Below are 19,337 nucleotides of genomic sequence, written 5' to 3'. Positions count from 1 at the left end.
GTACTCCATGTCCCTTGCTGGGTCTCCTTCATCAGTATGGGCTGTTCTCACCAACCAAGCACATTATTTGCCAGTTTTCTGCATCTTTCCCATACTTTTTAGTGAAAGCTTGTTGTTCCCCAAGGCTATGGGACAAAATGGTCTGATAATGGTGAGAAATGCATGAAAATGTTGGATGTTATAAGGCTTGTGGGCCTCCAAACATCAACTCTACCTGACATCTTACTTTTCTTTCATTAGGGAGAGATTAAATTTAATGAACTTTTTCTTCTGGGAGGAGGCAATAAAAATAAGATTGAGAAATACTGTTCTAGCCCATATCTAGATTCAGTTATATCATTTGTCCATATCAAATTACAACAGAAATTTGCTGATATTCCAGGTATAGGCTACGAACTTTCATATTGGCTCTCTTACTTAATCATTAAACCTCATAATGTAGGCATTAATTCAATTGTATAGATACAGAAATTAATGTTCAGAGATTTAAATAAACTGAGGTCCATATCTACAAAGTGGTGGCCTGTGGCTACAATGCAGATTAGTGACATAGTGGGACCACAGCCTTAGCTTTCTGTTTGTCTACCTAAAATGGTTACCAGGTTTCTAACTGGTTTCCTTTGCACTGTTTATAATCTTACAAATGATACTTACTTTATTTGCTTCCAGTTGGGATTCCAGAGTTCCTTTTTCTTTGAGTAAAGATCTGGTTTAGAACCAAAGGGAAATATTACTCAGACCATCAGAGATTAATATTTCATACAGACATACCAACTCAAAGAACGAATACTTCTCTGTTTCTACTTCTCTCAAGTTACATGTCCTCTATAAAATAAAGTTTCATAAAACCAAATTTTCACAATCAAACTTTCTGTCTTTGGTAATCTTTCCAGACTGATAAAAAAGGATATAAGACCTGCCCTAGTTTTTATCTGCTAAGAAGAGGGCTTCCACATGCCTCTGCTAGTTCATTCTCATTTCTTTAGTATCCATGGGGGACTAGTTCCAGGATCCCTATGCATACAGAATTGTGGAAACTCCCATATATAAATTGGCATACTATTTTCATATAACCTACACAAATCCTTCCATACACATTAATAATCTTTAGATTGAGTTCTTATAATACCTAATACAATGCAGATGCTATATAAATAGTTGTTTAGGGGTAATGATAAGAAAATAGTCTGCACATATTCAGTACAGACACATTTTTTTTCTGAATATTTTCAATCCATGGTAGGTTAAATCCACAGGTATAGATCCCAAATACAGAAGAACAAGCTATACACTGAAACAATGTAGGCAGTGCTCCACCTGCTGGCCTATAGGAGCAGGATGAAATCAAATGAGCTTCTATTTCTCACCCCGAATTTTTATTTAGGCACTATCAGATTGCTATAGGATAATGATGCTTCAGAACTAAGGACCCCTTAACTAATTCTTCCAGAATAATATAAGAAAGCAAACATGATAACATAACATACTGACCCATCCAGAAAATAAGCCCTGGATATGGTGGACCGGAGCAGGAATCGGAAGAAAGAAGAGGGAAATCATATGTTAACACAGATTACTTTTAATTATCATATTTCTTCAGATTTATGAAACATTCTGAGTTGTTTGTAGTCAAAAATATTAACTCATCCACACAGCTTCCAAAGCCTCTCCCACTCTGAGAATCTCATCATTCCATGAAGCTCTTTGCTTTAGGCCAAAGAATACTGATGCTACAACATATGTTCAATGTTGAGCAGACACTGCCAGGGTATGATAGACTGACCAAAATCAGAGGCAAGGGACATCATACTGTTTCCTTTGATGTCAGTCAGATGTTTTCTAGAATGATGATGGTTTCATTTTGTTCTTTTTTCTCATTTATTTTTACCAATGGGTATTTAGTGACAACATATACTATGGATTTTATAGCCACCACTTTTGCCCTCAAAATAGCACAATTATGACCCATCTAATGGATACAGTGTACCAACTTTAAACATTAATTCTAATATATTACATCTTCTATGTCTCTTCTATTCCAGGTCATTTACCCAGAAGATGTGACAAATGTTATCTTCATGTATAGAACATTTTGCATTTAATAAATTCAATTAACCTACATTATCCCACTTGATCTCCATTATACCTTTAGTAGACATCATGTTAGGTATTCACAGTAGGTTCTGTTTCTGGTTATGTGACCTTGAAGAAGTCAATTTGTCTACTTAAACTTGTTTCTAAACATGGAAGCAGAGGTAATAAGATCTGCTCTGAGTACTTTTCAAGGTTGCTTTGAAAGCTAAGTAAGATAATGGATATAGAAATATTTTGTAAAGAGCAATATGGATTGCTATTATTCTGAAGTATGATCATAGGCAACAGGAAGAAAAGTGAGTGTGTCAAGGAAAGAGTAAAGAAGAGTGCAAAATGGGAATCAGAATGAAATTTCCATTTCTTAATTTTGCAAGGACTGATTCAGAAAGTGGCCAATTCCAAATATAAAGCATGCTCAAAATGTGGTGACTTGGGGACAGAATACATGATGTAGGATTGTCTCCACTCCCTTTCAGACATGTTTGTCATCCCTATGGGAAACTGTGTGTGATATACTGGTCATAAGTTTGGAGGGAGCACGGCACACCTGGTCTCCTGGATCCATTGAAGAAAGGCACTGGCATTCTGTTCAAACTCCTGACACATCTCAAAGTTTTTGACCTGTCTTGCTTCTTCCTTTTGCAACTCATGCTCCCGTTCCTAGACACCAAAACATGGAGAGCAGGGTTCATATCAGAGGACTTTCTGTGCCATAAAAGATCTGGTTTGTAGGCTCATCTGCACATCTCTATCCCAAATCTGCTCTATCTTCCACAGGCACATGTCTAAGTGATCATAAATAACTCATGAACTTTTTATAACTTATTACCTCTCCAACTGCCTATTTGGAGCATCTATTCTTTTCCCTGAATCATTGTTCAAACTCCCCAATCCAAAGCATGAACTGATACAAACTATGGGTATAAGGTTAGTCTACTGTGGCATAGGTATAAATACTTTCCAATTTTTATTAATCTTGATTCATGACTGCTATCCCAGTATAATTATTAATGGTATGTTCCTTTCTTTCTCAAAGTTCCTTAACTTTTGTAACGGATTAAGTGGTCATGCTCACTATAGACAGAAGATGTCCCAGTTGTGCCCCAAGTTACCTTGATAGCGTCAGGCAGGTGCTTCCAGATCTTTTCTAGCACCTCCACTGTTAACCAAGTATAGGGGCTGGAGGGAACATTTAAGGTTTTAATCTTCTGGTCTAGTTCCAGCAAATAGTTGAAGTTTTCTTGAGCTCCAGCCAAGGAGGCCAAGAAAGCCTCATGGTCCTTCTGCAGCTGCCGAATCTCATTCAGGGAGACACAGTGTACAGGCTCTGACAGGTCTTCCTCAGCATTCTCACACCAGTTGTTGAAAGCTGAAGCTTTGTGTGCAAATTCCATAAATAACTCCTCAGCCTGCAGAGAAAACAGAAGAAACCTCCACCTTTCTAAATAAAGCCCCTTGATAAAAGAGAAGATAGAGGGTAAAAATAATGACTGACTCTAAAAAGGAAGAACTAAAACCAACAGGGACCATGTGATACAATGGATTGACACAGAGTTAGAGGAATAGCCCTGGCCGGTATTATCATTTTCTCATTATGTGAAATTAGCCAAGTCTTTCTACCTTTCTAAATGAAGAAAGTGCGTTGCTTCATCTCTACAATACCTTAACTGACAGGGCAGTTTTTAATTATGTGATTTTTTTATTCTAAATTTTGTGTTCCAGTTCTACCTAGCACATAGCAAATGCAGGAGTAGATGTTGAAGGAACAAACAGAAAAATGATTGAATAAAGGAACCAGGCAAATCTGTTCTGTACTATTCTGCTTCCTCTTTTTCTTCCAAACTTCTATGACCACATAGACTTTGGATGAGCAAATTCTATTTCTGAAAATATTTATCTTGAACAAATAAGAAAATGAGTTTTCATTATCCCTGAAAGAGGGAGTTAAAGAGAATAAAATTAATCCAAATGGAGGGGGAATGACAAAGGCATTAGACAGTTACCTTTTACATTGTACTAATTTTAATGATCCATATGCTAAATAAACATGCCTTAATATCCAGCACTGGAAAGAACATTTTAATCACTCCCATTTGTGTAGAACTGAGTGGTTTATACTGTTTCTAGATTCATTGTCTTCTTTAATAATAATAAAATAGAAAGTCAGGTAAAGGTGGCAATATTGTCCTATTTCTTAAGTAGGGAACACAAGGTCAGAGATATTAACTGGCGTATACAAGGATTCCCATCTAAGAAAGATACAAGTTGAAAACATGTTTTATGGCTATTTTACCAGTTCTTCTTTTGAGGCATGGGAATTAGAGAAAAGCTCAAGGCCAGCTCTAGGAGTACTAAGTTCTACTGTGTATAAAGGCCTTACACCTGCTTGCCCCACTCTCTTTTCCCACTATACATGCCTGGTTTCCATCTCAAGTCAGCTGTTTAACTGCTCAATCCACTAAAACAAACAAGCCAAAAAACCCCTATTAATGGCCAAATAATATTCTATTGTATATACATGCCAAATTTTCTTTATCTGTTAATCCATTGATGGGCATCTAACCTAATTTCATGACTTGGTAATTGTGAATAGTGTTGTGGTAAACATTGGTATGCAGATATCTCTGCCATAATGTAACCCATTATTTTGTACAATTAATATACACTAATAAAACATTTTTAAAACTTTCCTTTCAATCTAAAACAACAAACTCTTTTGTTCAATAAGAATGTCTTGATCCTTTAGAATGACCTAAATGTTTACAGATTTTTCAAACAGGGTTTCCAGTATCTATTTCTGAATTCCATGACAAATATCCAGATAATAGAGCTGATCATGCCTTATCATTTTTTCTTTTACCTTCTGTAGAGGCAGCTGCTTCTCCAGCAATTTCTGTCTGTGAGCTGCAGAGGCTTCCAACAACTGTTCCCAGCGCCTCAGTAGAGCAGCATGGCGCTCCTCAATGGCTTTGGTCTGGCTGTGCTGAGCGACTGCCAGTTGGTCCTTCAGATCAGTGATCTCAGAAAGTTGCTCTTGCTGGAAACTCTGAAGACTGGCATCCAGTGTATCCTGAGAAGATCAATAGATGAGCTATGAACAGGAAAACAGTGTGGGAGCTAAGGTGCTGTTCATACCTAATGGCAACCAGATTTTAATTATGGACATGATAAAGGCTAGGCAAGAGTTAGGAAGATGACCAAGGAAAAGAAAATATAACTTAGAGACTTAAGTAAACATTTGGGTTGGAATTAAGGCTGAGTTTCACTATGTGCATGGGTTATAATTAGATTTTAGATTAGTCTAAAATTAATGTTAAGGTAATACTGAAACATGACATGTTATTCCAAATTTTCCCCATCAAAATTAAATTCTTCCTATAGCACACACTCTTTCTGATACTCTGTACTCTGGTCTAATTAGTAACAGGGCACTACTAGTGGCCTGGAAAGTACACAAACTAACAAAAAACCTCCTATAATTGCCAGTTAGACAAATGAGTTTCTTTTTTCCAGAAATGTTGATACCAAAATCACAAAAGGAGGGGCTTTAATTGGACTGATTCTCCTTTTGAGAGTAACTTTAACAACTGCATAAAAGTACAAAAAAATCTGCTGATTGAAAGGAATCAGAATGTGACTCAGGTAGCCACAACTCAAGAGCTCAAAACTCCAGAGAGAAAGATACAATGTTGACATAAGAGCAATATTGTCTTCACTTTTCCCTTTGAAGGGTAAGTTGTGCAAGTAAGAAGTTGAGGTGAAAGCATTATTCAGAGCTTTTGGCAATCTCAAGGAGTCAAAAGGATAAAAGTTATCATTTTGAAGCAGGCAAGATTGAAGGGGACATGAAAAGGTTCTGAAGAAAAGCAGGTACAATATTCTCCTATCTTTTCCTCTCAAGGCATTTTAGATTCCTAAACTGTATGGGACAAAAGTCCTAGAAGCCAGTTAAAGATTGTAGCTCAGAATCTTTTCTTTTTAAGTTGCCATGCAGAAGTTTTGATTACTAGATCTGATTGCATGATCTGCCATAGGCTGACTTCAAGATCCATTAAGTAGGATCAGTATTGGTTAAAGAACTTTAGTTGAAACCTCTGAAAGGCCCTGGGAGTAAAAGCAAAGTAAAATGCATGCAAGTCCTCAAGAAAATAAAATAAAATAAGTCTAAAACTGTATCTTGAATCATTTCAATCTCTGACTAAAAAGCAGGGGATTAGATGGAAGAGGTACTAACTTACAGTTTTAACCCAAAAATCAAGAGTTAATTACCTTAAATGTAAGTAGACACATTTTCTAATGAGAATTTATCAAATGATAAAAAATAACATAATATTCCCCTCCGTAGTATTTACAGAAGACACAACTAAAATTTAAACATACAAAAAAAAAAAACACCGAAGGATGGAAATAGCTACACACTACCAACATTAAAAGGAAAGTTGGTATAGTATACCAGTATCTGAAAATGAAAATTTTAATTCAAAAAACAGTCCTGTCTGGAGGTTGGTACCAGTGGGAGCAGCGAGGGCACAAGGAAAGGATGAGGAAGGGCAAATATGGTGGAAGTACTATGTATTCATATAAAAAAATGGAATAACCAGACCTGTTGAAACTGTTCTATGAAGGGGTTAGGGAAGACAAAGGAAAAAGATGGAGGGAGTGAATCTAATTAGGATATAGTGTAAGCAATTTGTAAATGTCACAATGTATCCCTGGTATAGGTATAATATGCTAATAAATAAGTAAAAGAAAAAAGATAGAGGAACATTTCATGAGTAATATCAATTCATAAAAAATGATTCCACAATTCTGTCAATACAATTTTAACCTAGATCAACACATATAAAAATAACAAGATATTTAAAAACCATAACTAACAACTCAAATTGGGTTGGTAATATAAACCACGGTAAAATATGCAGTTTTCAAACGTATATCCAATATTCACCAAAACAGACCATTTTTTGACATTTAGTTTCTGAAACAATATAGAATTTATTTTTAAAACATAGTGAATGTCAAAGAAAGATAATGAGAAAATTCTTGAATGTTTGCAAATTAAGCAATATACTACCAAATAATCAACAGGTCAAAGAAAAATATTAAATTAAATTAGAAATTGCAGGAACGGTTTAGCTAAATGATGACAAAAAAATTTGTGGGATATAGCTAAATGTTTGCTTAGAGGGAAATTTGTAGACTTCAATTTATATTCATATATATAAATTTTGTATGTATATGAAAGAAGAATGTTTAACATTTTGATAATCTACCCATTTCAATAAATTTAAGGTAAAAACATCAAGTTAATTTGAAGAAAGCTAAAAGAAAATGGTAAAGACATATAAAAGGTTAAAGATATTAAAGGATATTGCTATAGTTTAGATATGGCTTAAATGTGTCCCCTAAATGTCCATGTGTCAGAAGCTTCATCTTCAGTGCAGTGATGATGGTGTGGAACCTTTAAGAGGTGGTCCTTTATAGGAGGTCCTTAGGTCAATTGGAAGATGACAATCTCTCTCTGGCTTCCTGTTTCTAGATGTGATCTTTTCCTTCTGCTTGTGATATTGCCATCTGCCATTGGGCCTGCACTATATTATTTGGACTTTTAGCCTCAAACTGTGAGCTAAACAAACATCTTTTCTTTATAAAGTTAGCCTTAATCAGGTATTTAACTATAGTAACAGACTAGTACAGATCTTACTAGAAGAGAATACCCAAACATTCAGGGGTAAAATAGAAAACCAAATGTTCATCATTTATGTCTAATGTGAGGAGAGAAAGGGAGAGACAGAAAGAAAGAGAGAGAGAGAGAGAAAGGAAGAAAGAATATTATGTTATATATAATTATATATTTTATTACATGTAATGTATAACATAATAATATATAATGCATTTTATATATTATATAATGTTATATAATGTTTAATATATTATATATAGTGTATACTATTATACAATTGTACAATAGATGATATTGTACAATATAACAGTATATTTCATATTAAATATAATATATAATATATTATATATATTATATAATTCTATAATATGTTATAGAATCTATAAGAATATGTAAGAATATAATATAAGAACATCATAAATATTGGGAAGGAAAAAGGAAACAATATTACAGATGCTACAGACAATAAAATCACAAAAGCTTCTGTGTGATGTGGGTCTTGGGCCTCCCTGACACCTTTCAACATTGCAGCAGCTCACCTGTTTTGCCAGGAGAGTGAGAAAAGCAGTGAGGTCCCCACCATTGTCTTTGGCCTTCAGGCTTGTTTCTTTCTCACCTAAAAAGCAAAGATAATCAATGAGAAGAGAATAATAGCTGTTCCTGTATCAGCCTGTGTTAGGAGGGAATGATTATTTATAATGAGGAATAAGAAGTTCCCTGATTCTAAAGATAGATGACTCACTGGAATATAGGAGCTGTGTGGAATAATGGATTATATTTTCTATCCTTAAGCAAAATAAACCTGACTACAGTGGAGCTAGGAGCACAGGAATTTTTTTATATTTTTCATATAAAAAATGGAAAAATACAGACTGGACATAAATTGTAAGTAAATCAACACACAGTGTAGATAATTTTCTAGGATGTTTTCTGCCTTTCTGAATATCATACATGAAATTACCAATTCCAAAAAATTTGTTCTATGGAATTATGTTTAATTTCCTATCAGCATGTGTTGTACATAGGTGAGTGCACTTGTGCCCAGAAAGATTGTGTAGTGAAGGAAGCATTTCCTTTCCCATGGTAAAAGAAAAGCCCCAGAGACTATTCTACAAATGCGATTTGTCAGGATTTCTTAACCCTGAAGGAACTTGGCCCTGACACATCATACCTATCCAAGAATCTACCACATCAGCCTTCCAATTAAACTGCTGAAAGTCATGATCATGTTGCAGTTGCAACTTCCAAGCAGCCATTGCCTTGGCCAGAAAAGGGATCTTTTTATTTAGAGCTTCAATCTTGGCAGAAACCTTGTCCTTGTACTCAGTTTCTTCCTGCAAGAGCAAGGTTGAGAGAAGGAGACAGGCAGATATACAGATAAGTGTCAGAGCTAGAAATGTAAATTCCTTAGCTCCATTAAAAAGCTCTCATTTCTCTTATCCAAAAGACATAAATACTCTCTTCTTGGCCTACTGTAATTATTCCACTATTCATCTGTGCTCAAGAACATTATTTCCACTCCAGCATTTGAATGATTTTGTCATGTTTGTATATATAAATGGAACCTTCTTAGTTGGTGTAAGATTCTGGCAGGTATGAAGGCATCTCTGCTTAAGGATCTTCATATAGTACTCAGGTCAATGAGGCTTTGGAAAACTAACATTTAAACAAAAAAAAAGATTCTTAAATTATAAATAGGATTCTATGTGGTCTTCCTCCTTAGAGGCTTAGAAAGATTTTTTTTTATAGTCCTATAATATCTTATGGGCAAAGCCAGTAATAAGATCATTATAGAACAGCAAGAGTGTCTACAAAAGATTTTTAAGTAGCACTGAAAGATCTGTATATAGAAACTCGAAAAAATAATTTCCAGAAAACAGCAATTGAGAAGATAATGAATATCTGAGAAAAACAACAAGAGTCAACTTTAGAAGAGATTTTTTTTTTAAATTCTATGTATGATTTCAGTACTGTTTATGACTCTATGTTTGGGTCATTCCCTTTCAAAAATAAAATTTTGACTTAGGAGTCCCTGGGTGAACTTACCTTACTCAGGATGTCTTCTCCTTGGACACACACATTTTGCACTCGGGTTTTATGGATAGCAAAGTCAGTATCCAAAGCTTCATGCTTCTTAAGCAAGTTCTGCAAGGATGAGTCAGTGAAAGTCAGAAGACCCAAGTCTGGAAAACCTGTCTCTATCTACATGCAGGCTATTTACCACAAGGGTTGGTTCAACAAAATTTACAGACTGATTGAGTATCCACTTTCTCTGAAACAACTCACACATTGCTCTCTCAAACTCTTTCCTAATTAAAGAAGGCAGTCTTATTGGGAAAAAAAGTCACACTTGCCATGTGACCTTAAGCATTTTTTAAATCTTGAATGATCAAAGTGATAATGATTTTTCCATGTTGTGATTCACGTAATTATATGAAACACTATGTATCAGAAAAATATTAAGAACACACTAGGCTAAGCACTGATCTTAAAGTCAGGGGCTAAGGAGAAATGGAGGTGTCTTTGAATATTACTCCAAGCATTCTTTGCTTTTCACTGCTCTCTGAAAACATGACATCTGTGCAGTTGGCAGAATTGAAAGAGACGTGAGAATGATGAATGCAGAGAATTATTTCTCCATCAAAAGATGTATGTTTTGTTGTATGTTATATATAAAACTCTAATGATTGTGTGGATATTGTACCAAATGCACAGATAACAAAAAACAAAACTAAAGAAGTAGGACTACATCAAACTACAAAGTTCTGCACAGCACAGAATCAATCAACAGAGTGAAAATTCAATAGACAGAATGAGGCCTAATCATGCAAAACCATTTATCTGATAAGGGATTTATCTCCAAAATACATAAGGAACTACTTCAACTTACTTCTAAAACTAAATAAATAGAAAGTAAAAGAACACCTAATAATCTGATTTTAAAGTAAGCTAAAGACGTTAATAAAAATTTCTTCAAAGAAAGGTAGAGGATATAAGGATATGTATTGAAGGCTGTGGAATAATGGGGGGTGAGAGAGAAGTAGCAAGGGAAAACAACGGAAGAGGGTGAATGAACCAAAGTAAAATATCCTCACAGTGGGGATACATTGAGAAGCTCCTTTGAACATCGATTTACAAACTAATAACAAAAGATAGGACTGTGTGGGGTGAATGAAGGAGATTAAGGTGAAGGAATATGGTTGATAGGCTTCATATATGAAATAGAACAATAAAACGTCTTGCAATTGCTTTTAGTAGGGCAGGAGGGGATTAAGGGGGGATGAAATGGGAGGTGATCTAACCAATGTACAGTGTAAGCCTATTTGTAATTGTCACAGTGAATACCCACTGTACAAAAACTATATCCTAATAAAAATTGTTTAAAAAATTTCTTCAAAGATTATTTAAATGGCTCACTTTTGTATGAAAAAAATTCTTGCTGTCACTAATTATTAGGGAAAATGCAAATTAAACCACAATGAAATATCACCTGATATTGTCAGGTTGGTTATTAACAAAACAAATGCAACAAGTATTATTGAGGATTTGGAAAAATCAGAACCTTGGTACACTGTTGGTTGAAACACAAAATGGTGCAGCTGTTATGAAAATCAGTATTGATGTTCCTCAAAACAATGAAAACAGAACTACCATATGGCCTAGAAATGCTAATTTCATGTATTGTCTAACAGCATTGAAATCAGGATCTTGACAAAATATTAGCATTCCTATATTTAAGGCAGCTCACTCTAATGCAATTTCCAAGCTATGGAAATAGCCTAAAAGTATATCATACTTGCAGTCATCAATAATGTGTTGAACACTTAAAATCTTATCTTGCTGACATTGCTCAGGTTAAATGCTATTACGAAAACCAAACCACCAAACCATCCACTTTGAAAATGGGTAAAAGACATGAAGAGATATTTCACTGCATGAATATATACATATCAACACATAAAAATATTAAACATCATTAACTAGTAAGGAAATGCCCATTAGAAGCATAATGAAGCCAGGCATGGGGATACACACTTGTAATCCCAGCTACTCAGGAATCAGAGACAGGAGGTTCATGAGATCAAAGCCAGTCAGGACAAAGTTAGCAAGGCTCTATCCCAAAAACAAAATAAAAACAAAAAAAGGCTGGGGCATGGCTCACTTCGAAGACCTCTTACTTATAAGTGTGAGGCCTTCAGTTCAATCTCCAGAACCAGAAAACAAACAAACAAAAAACCACAAAGCGATATTAATACCTACCTATCAAAATGGCAAAGTAAAAATAATGATAATACAACATGATAGAATTTAAGCTCTCTCTCATAAGTCTAAGTCTTTCCTTATGTCATCATATAAAAGTGAATTAATCTCTACAAAGCATTCTTGGTAAATCCCCAATTTTTAAGACAATGGGGCACAACAGTCAGGTGCTAATAACAGTATTATTTTGCCATCTTTCTGTCTAAAGCTGTCTAAAGCTGTGTAACCCAAGACCACATTGAGAACTTCTTCATTTTTTTATTGAGAAAGCCAATCCTGCATTTAAAACGGTAACTCTATACTCTGGAACTAGTCTCTCTAGTAGGCACACTAAAATTAGGCTAAAATTATATATTCTAGAAACTGCAACCAATTTTCAAATGTAGGAATTTTTTCAAGTCAATGTAACACTGTGATTTGAGTGAATCTTTAGAAAAATCTATAACCTGTAAGGAATCTAACATATAGGAAGGCCTTCAATCGTGATGTCTTTCACTCATCAACAGACCACATGGTGGATTAACATTTAAATTCTGCTTTCATGTCTGATTGGTTCCCTGACCTTGAAGAAGTCAGTTATATCTTTAGACCTTGATTCTTCATATTTAAAAATACAAGAATTATTTATATTTCCCTCATCTCCTCCTACCTAGAGAAAGGTTCTAATTTTACAGGTGAAAACACTGACTACTGAAGAAATATCCAAGTTAATGAGAGAAAAATTGACCCATTCTGCTTCTTTCTCACCTCGGTAGCAGCCAGCGTGTCTCCAGAATCCCCTCGGGCAACCATAGCTTCCTTTTCACTGATCCATGCTTCCTCCTCCTCAACATTCTCCAAGAATTGCAGGAATTGAAGAGACTCTTCCAATCGCAGTCCTCTATAACAAGGTTGTTGGCCCAATGGAGGTAAGAAGGAATTGGTAAGTGGTAGAACTCCACCAAAGCAGACTTGAGGATTATCACAAAGCAGTCACAGTGAACAGAGCCAGAGCACAGTCTGATGTGTGCCTACTGGTCAGGGGTATGGATCTCCTGTGAAATTGAGCAGAATCCCACCTAAAATCTTATTTTGGGGCATCACTACTTTCTAAGAAACTTTGTTGAAGGAAGGAAACCCTACCAAAATGAAAGGAAATACTGATTTCAGAGGTGGAGATGCTCTACAGTTAGGTAGTGTCTCTTTCTGTGTTGAACATTGGCTTTCTTCTTGTATGATGAAGGAACCACAAAGCTAGAAGCCTCCTTTTATTCCACAGAAGAAATGTTTTCCAACATGCCAAAAGGCATGGGATTATAGACAGAATTTGTTACATTTATTATACGGCTACAAGGGAAAAAACTGTTCCTATCTATTATGTCAGCATATAATATTAAAACTGAAGAGATAAATTAAAATAGATGTGTTAGCTAATAACCTGGTATGAAGGATAATGTATGTAGGAAATAATTATAATTGACAGTTGCATGTAAGTGCAGGAGGAAAGGCATTTTCAGAACAGAAGCTATGGTCATTTATGCTAGGGTAAATGGCAGAAAGTTTGGTTTTTGAACAGCGACTTGTAGGATAGATAGGAAGAACAGTCATATGAGCATCCTCCCAACACCAGTCTACTACCTGAAGCCCAGGAACATAACTGAGCCTTTTGTCCCCAATTCTTACCGAGCCTTGTCCAACTCTTTGAGTTTCTCCCAGTGTTGAACAAACTGAGCCAGTCGCTTCTGAATCTCCTCTTGCCCCACAGCAGCCTTGTCTCGTAGTATCTCTGCCATCTCTAGCACTTTCTGAAGAACACACTCCCTTTATTGTATTACCCCACAATCTCTTCCCATTCAGCCATGGTCCCTGGCAAATTATCTGGTCCTTCCTAAGGACTTGAGGTAGTCCGGGAAATCCTAGGAGGATTAGGAAGCTGCAGCATGATCTACAATACATCTTTTCTAAATTTTTGGCAAATATCTCAATGCTTGTCTTAGGCTACTCCTTATGACTCTGGTACCAGGTCAGATGCACTGTTCACTGTCATCTTCCTACAGCAAAGCTTAAATACAGATTTCCCAAGTGTCCCAATCTACATTCCAGCTATGAACTACTGCCCAGCATTGTTAGAAGTGCTCCTTTCAAGGAAGAACAAGGCTTTCTGTCTAGACTCTCCTATTTAGATGAGACAAAATGTGGATGAGAACTCTTGTGAACTGTATGACTAATTCACTGTGACTTTTGTATTTGCAACACCAATTTATTGAACTATAACATAAGGGATGTTATTGGATTATTTCTACCTCTTTAGGTCTGATATTCTTTTCCTACCTGTACAGCATCTTTATGTGCTAACAGCTCCCCTCCTAGGCGTCTGTGCTTCCTCAGTAAGTTCTGAACACTCTGTAGATCCCTCCCATAGTCCTGGGAGCTCACTCGTAACAACTTTTCCCTGGAGCAGAGGAAGCAAATGGAAAATTCAGAATTTAGATACCTGAGGTCACCCTACAGTAATGTTTTCTAAGTGTATTTTGTGTATTGGGAGGTGGTAAATTATGGAACAATTTGGTGCCAATATTTTTTTTAAAAGATAAATAGTGGCAGAGCCTTTCAGCAAAACTTCTGGCTTATACCAAATCAATTGAAACAATATATTGATATGCATCTTATTCACAGATGTAACAATCTTCCCATTAATCCCTGCCTACTTGTGCATCATGTCGCCTTTGCTCAAAATGTACACTGATTTTTCTCTTTTAAAATTGTAAAAATTGCAGGTGGAGAGGTTCAAGTGGTAGACTGCCTGTGTAGCAAGCACAAGACCCTGAGTTCAACCCACTGCACCACTAAAAATGTGAAAATTATATGACTTTTTATTATTTTTGTTTATTAATATTAGCAATAAATTTAGCTCAAATGGGTATAGAGAGTTGATATTATTGATGTTATGGCGATTGGGACAGCTCCAAGTGTAAAATGTGTAAAATGAACATTACCATGAATTATGAAGACTATATAAACAAGATTATCCTATTTTATGACTTTAAAAGGCTTTAAAATACCCTGTGTATTGGCCAATACGCTATACTTCCCAATTCATTCATTATGCATAGGAATCAACAGATATGTAGAAACAAGATGAAATAGGTTAAATGGGAAATAGCCAAAAAAACTCACAACACAATTGGGATTCACAAATGAAGCCATGCACATGCTACACCATATTCTTTGGTATCTATTTAGTGTCATGTATGTCCTGAATACAGAGAGAATAATAACAATAATACAATCAGCTGATTAAGTCGATTTCCAGTTGTCTCTGTATTACAATTCTATGAACTATTTAGAACAAACACATGGCTTCTGAATTTTGTTCTCAGTATGTATGTGAACTGCTCCCCACTTCCTTCATAGTTGTCTTCTGCCTATATAAGGAATTTGTGCAAAAAGAAAAACAATCTTAACTTCAGGCAGAGGCAAATATGATTAAAATGTAATACCAACTTCCAGAGACAATTACAAATTTCATTTCATCTTAAATTTGAACGTTTGGTGGATTGCCCACTCCATCTCTTACATCAATTCCGCATTATAAGTTAACGATACGTACTGTATCCAGGATTCCTCAGTATCCAGATCTTGAAAGAACTGGAACAAGGCAAAGGCCTCTTTCAATTTCTCATGGTGTGCAACTGTCAAGTTCTGAACGTTCTCGAAGCGCTCATTGACACCATCCATTTTCTTCTCTATCTGCTCGACGTTGAAAGTCCCACTGGAGACTAGCTCTTCCGCCAAATCATTCAGATCTTTGAGCGGGTCCTAGAAAACCCCAGTGTTCTCAGTGAATGGTAGAGTACAGGTATTACACAGACCCCAGACTTTAATCACTGCTGGCTCCAGTTCAAAGACTAAGTCAAATAGATTGCTTTTGAAGATGGCACATTTAAAGTTGGGCAGTATTATGTGTTTTACATATTTGTGTATGCTCAGGTTGGATAGGGATTAGATCAGTAAGCAAGATAGATAACCTGAGAGTATTACTCAGCTTTATATTTATTCTTATGTGTCCTGCTCCTTCTTCTGCTATGATCACCTATGTTTGCCTGCTGTCATCAATTAGAAAATAAGACCTTGGTGAGCAATAATTTGTCCCTATATAACACTATCTTCCTTCACAGTACTGAATTTGATAGTCAATGATAGATCAAAAAATTCAGTATCTGTACTTTATTTATAACATTCTTTAGCTGGCCTCAGAACATGCCCAGGCTATTCTATGTCTACTTTCAGTCTAACATAGCCCCCTAGTTATATAATAGGAAATATCACCAAGTCCTGAAGCCTTAAAGCTTGACTTCTTGCCTTTTTGTTTATATCTGAATTACCAAATAAAGCATTCTATACAGTTCTCTGTAATAAAATTTACACTAACCAGATTTTTTTTTTCTCACTATTCCAAGACAAATTTTTGGTTGATACTGGATTGTAACTGGATCCTCCACAGAATTTCTAGAGTGTATGTGCACTTCAAATTAATTGCATGCTCCATTTGATTTTATTTTTTCCCTCTAATTTTGTAATATAAACTTCCATTTTCTTTCAAATGCCAGATACAACATACAGTTTTGGAAAATAGTGAATTTATATGCAAGCATTAAAAATAAACAGTATCGCTTTTTAGGATCCACTTCCTGGAGTCCTGGAGTTTATACTTTAGTCAAATTTATTGTGACTGTAACAATAACTCTTCAGCCCATGATTTGACCTGGTTAAAAATAACTCCTGTTTGACAACATCAAGTTCTGTTTGCAAGCCTGTGTTCTCAAATGGTCTCCTATGATAGGAGGGAAGAAAGTCAAAGACATTTCCATTCTGCCCAGAGTAGCTGAATCCCAGCACTGTTTACCTTTCGAGCCAACATCTCTGCCTCCAGTAACTGATGCTTCTTTAGCAGGTTTCCTGCTGAAGCCAAGTCTCTGGCCTGGTCTTTCATGGCTAGCAGTCCCTCTGCCTGGGAACAGAGAAACAGGCAATAAAGCTAATAGATGAAAACTGTGTTTAAGGAGAATGAAATTTAGTATCTAATACCCACAATCTTTTCCAGAAAAGGGCCAAGGACATCATTCATATACATATTCACATATTTGACGAGAGTTCATTAAACTTCCAGGCGCCCACCATTTTCTGGTGCAATTACCTCTGAGAGCCAGAACTCAAAGTCCCGGATGCTTGTGTTGAACCTCTGTTGGCGACTAGCTTCATTGAGTTTCTGCCCTTTGTCAGTTGTTCTCTCAAGGAGGTAATCCCAACGTTCCTTTAGCTCATCCAGCTGCATCTAACTCAAAGAAAGTGAGAGTTCATTAGGCTGTTTGGGAATCTGAGTCTTGTGACATCTTGGGAGGATAATAAAGGGAGGCTCTGGATGTAGGGATTAGCTAAAATTTGCTGATACTTGAATGCAACACATTTCAAACTAGTTATGCTTAATCTGGGAAAATAACAGAAGGTGATGAATGAAAGAAAAAGTTTGAAAAAATGATTCTTAGCTGTTTACAGAGACTAACTCAAAATTGCAAAAGATTCTCAGTAGAAGGAATAGAAAATACAAAACAAGCATGGCAAGATTTGGGAATTAAGTTGAAAGCTTTCTTGGAGATTAGTAACTGAGTATGGTGAGAATGTTAATGGTCTGAGCTTCACTGCTTTCTTCCTCATTTCTACATTAATCAGAGGAAAGACCTACTGACCACAGAACACATGCTATATCCCTACACAGAGGGTAAAAGATTTCTCTCTGTGTGCCCTTGTAGCCAATGCATCCTGAGCAGAACCTTTACCTTCATAGTCTCTTCTTCACCATCGCAAGCCTTCCGCTCAATTAGGGAGTTCCCAAGGCTGATGACTCCTTTCACCTGCTCAGCTCGACCATTAACTTCATTTTCAAAGGCCTGGTGTTTCAGGTATTTCCTCTAAAGGCAAAGTAAACACTAATTTTTTCTCTCATTTAGGGAAGCAAAATAGGGTTAAAAAAATAAGAGAGAGTTCAAAGTAGGGGAATGCTGAAAATTTTATCCAAGAGTCCTATTTTAAACTTGCCTGAATGTTGGTGGGATCTTTGTAGGATTCATCACAGGCTGTGGGAAGCATCTCACTGATCCATTCTTCCAATTCCTCAAGGTCACGGTAGAATTGTTTCAGGTCAGCATAGTCCCCAAGTTTTGTCCGTTCAGCCATCAGCTGTGCTTTGAGAGCATTCCATCTGGAAAAGGAGTCCAATAACTCTCTGCCTTCTACCCTTCCCTCTGGTCTGATATCATATATATAAATTTTCCTATTTCCAACCTACGCCTTTTTCCTTTCAGATAGTCTCATTGTTTTTAGGTATAAAATGGAGTGTTTAACTTAGATAATTTATAAGGTACTTTCTATATTTTTCATTCTATAAATCAAGATCAGAAAGTTTCTTTAAAAGTCAGATAACTTAGCACAAGAACTCAAAGTATCACCTCCATCATGATGCTAGTAAGAGGAACTTTGCTACATCTTCCTACAGCAACAGGTCTCACCTGTCTAGCACATGTTGAAGTCGAGTAACAATCTCTTCCTTGGCATAGTGGTCATCAGCTATGAGCCGGTTTGCAAAATGTTCTAGGTCAGTGATCTTCCCTACCTGGATAAAGGAAAATAAAATAGCCCAGATGCCTGGAGATTATACCCTTGGTATAACCCCTGACTCCTTCGTAGAGAAAAACAGAGATATTCAGATGGATCCAGGGCCAAATAGTAAATCCCTGACAGATACATTTTAAGTCAATTGGAGAAGAAACAACTAACAGTCATACTGAGATGAGCTGCTTGTGTGGTACTGAGTTCTCTAAAAAACAAACACTTCTCATGGCTATTGTAGAGAGTAGATTCTGCATTGGATGGGGTGTTGAAATATAAAGACATTTTTAATACTAAAATTTGGGGTTTACAACAGTGAACTTAAAGAAAGTCCAATTGCCACATGTGATTTGTCTCAAGTTACCCTGCCTGCCCGAGTTGTCTGCAAGAAGAAAATGTGTACCAAAAATATAAATCAGAAACCAGACAAATGTATAGGAAGTCTGTTATTATTACTAATAGTTATTATTAGAACTTTTATATTCGTTGTTATTACCTGGGATGTGATTGCTTTGTCCAAATCATCACGTTTCTTCATCAAGGCTGCTAAACTGCTTAAGGAATCCTTGTCATCCGACCTCAGGGAATTCTCACGTGCCACCATCCAGCTCTCAACCTGTTCACAGTTCCCTCGGAACAACTATGAGGGATGAAA

General features: G+C 36.1%; 1 protein-coding gene across 1 annotated transcript in view; it reads right to left on the bottom strand.

Annotated features, from left to right (window-relative positions):
• Window positions 1–19,337, bottom strand: part of Spta1 (spectrin alpha, erythrocytic 1) — a 63,509-nt gene that overhangs the window by 4,996 nt on the left and 39,176 nt on the right. Inside the window, exons 30-47 of the mRNA XM_074047748.1 lie at window positions 19,179–19,322; window positions 18,583–18,686; window positions 18,113–18,275; window positions 17,854–17,985; window positions 17,214–17,351; window positions 16,923–17,027; window positions 15,627–15,835; window positions 14,348–14,468; window positions 13,700–13,821; window positions 12,785–12,917; window positions 9,824–9,922; window positions 8,949–9,111; window positions 8,317–8,393; window positions 4,955–5,164; window positions 3,207–3,503; window positions 2,642–2,754; window positions 1,492–1,509; window positions 655–706 (exon numbers count right to left, since the gene is read on the bottom strand). Coding sequence (XP_073903849.1) covers window positions 655–706; window positions 1,492–1,509; window positions 2,642–2,754; window positions 3,207–3,503; window positions 4,955–5,164; window positions 8,317–8,393; window positions 8,949–9,111; window positions 9,824–9,922; window positions 12,785–12,917; window positions 13,700–13,821; window positions 14,348–14,468; window positions 15,627–15,835; window positions 16,923–17,027; window positions 17,214–17,351; window positions 17,854–17,985; window positions 18,113–18,275; window positions 18,583–18,686; window positions 19,179–19,322 — 2,400 coding nt within the window. The remainder of the gene's footprint in view (window positions 1–654; window positions 707–1,491; window positions 1,510–2,641; window positions 2,755–3,206; window positions 3,504–4,954; window positions 5,165–8,316; window positions 8,394–8,948; window positions 9,112–9,823; window positions 9,923–12,784; window positions 12,918–13,699; window positions 13,822–14,347; window positions 14,469–15,626; window positions 15,836–16,922; window positions 17,028–17,213; window positions 17,352–17,853; window positions 17,986–18,112; window positions 18,276–18,582; window positions 18,687–19,178; window positions 19,323–19,337) is intronic.

The sequence above is a fragment of the Castor canadensis genome, chromosome 11 (genome assembly GCF_047511655.1).
Source record: "Castor canadensis chromosome 11, mCasCan1.hap1v2, whole genome shotgun sequence".
Taxonomy (NCBI): domain Eukaryota; kingdom Metazoa; phylum Chordata; class Mammalia; order Rodentia; family Castoridae; genus Castor; species Castor canadensis.
Note: the sequence above shows the minus strand (reverse complement) of the source record. Positions and strands in the feature narration are given on the sequence as shown.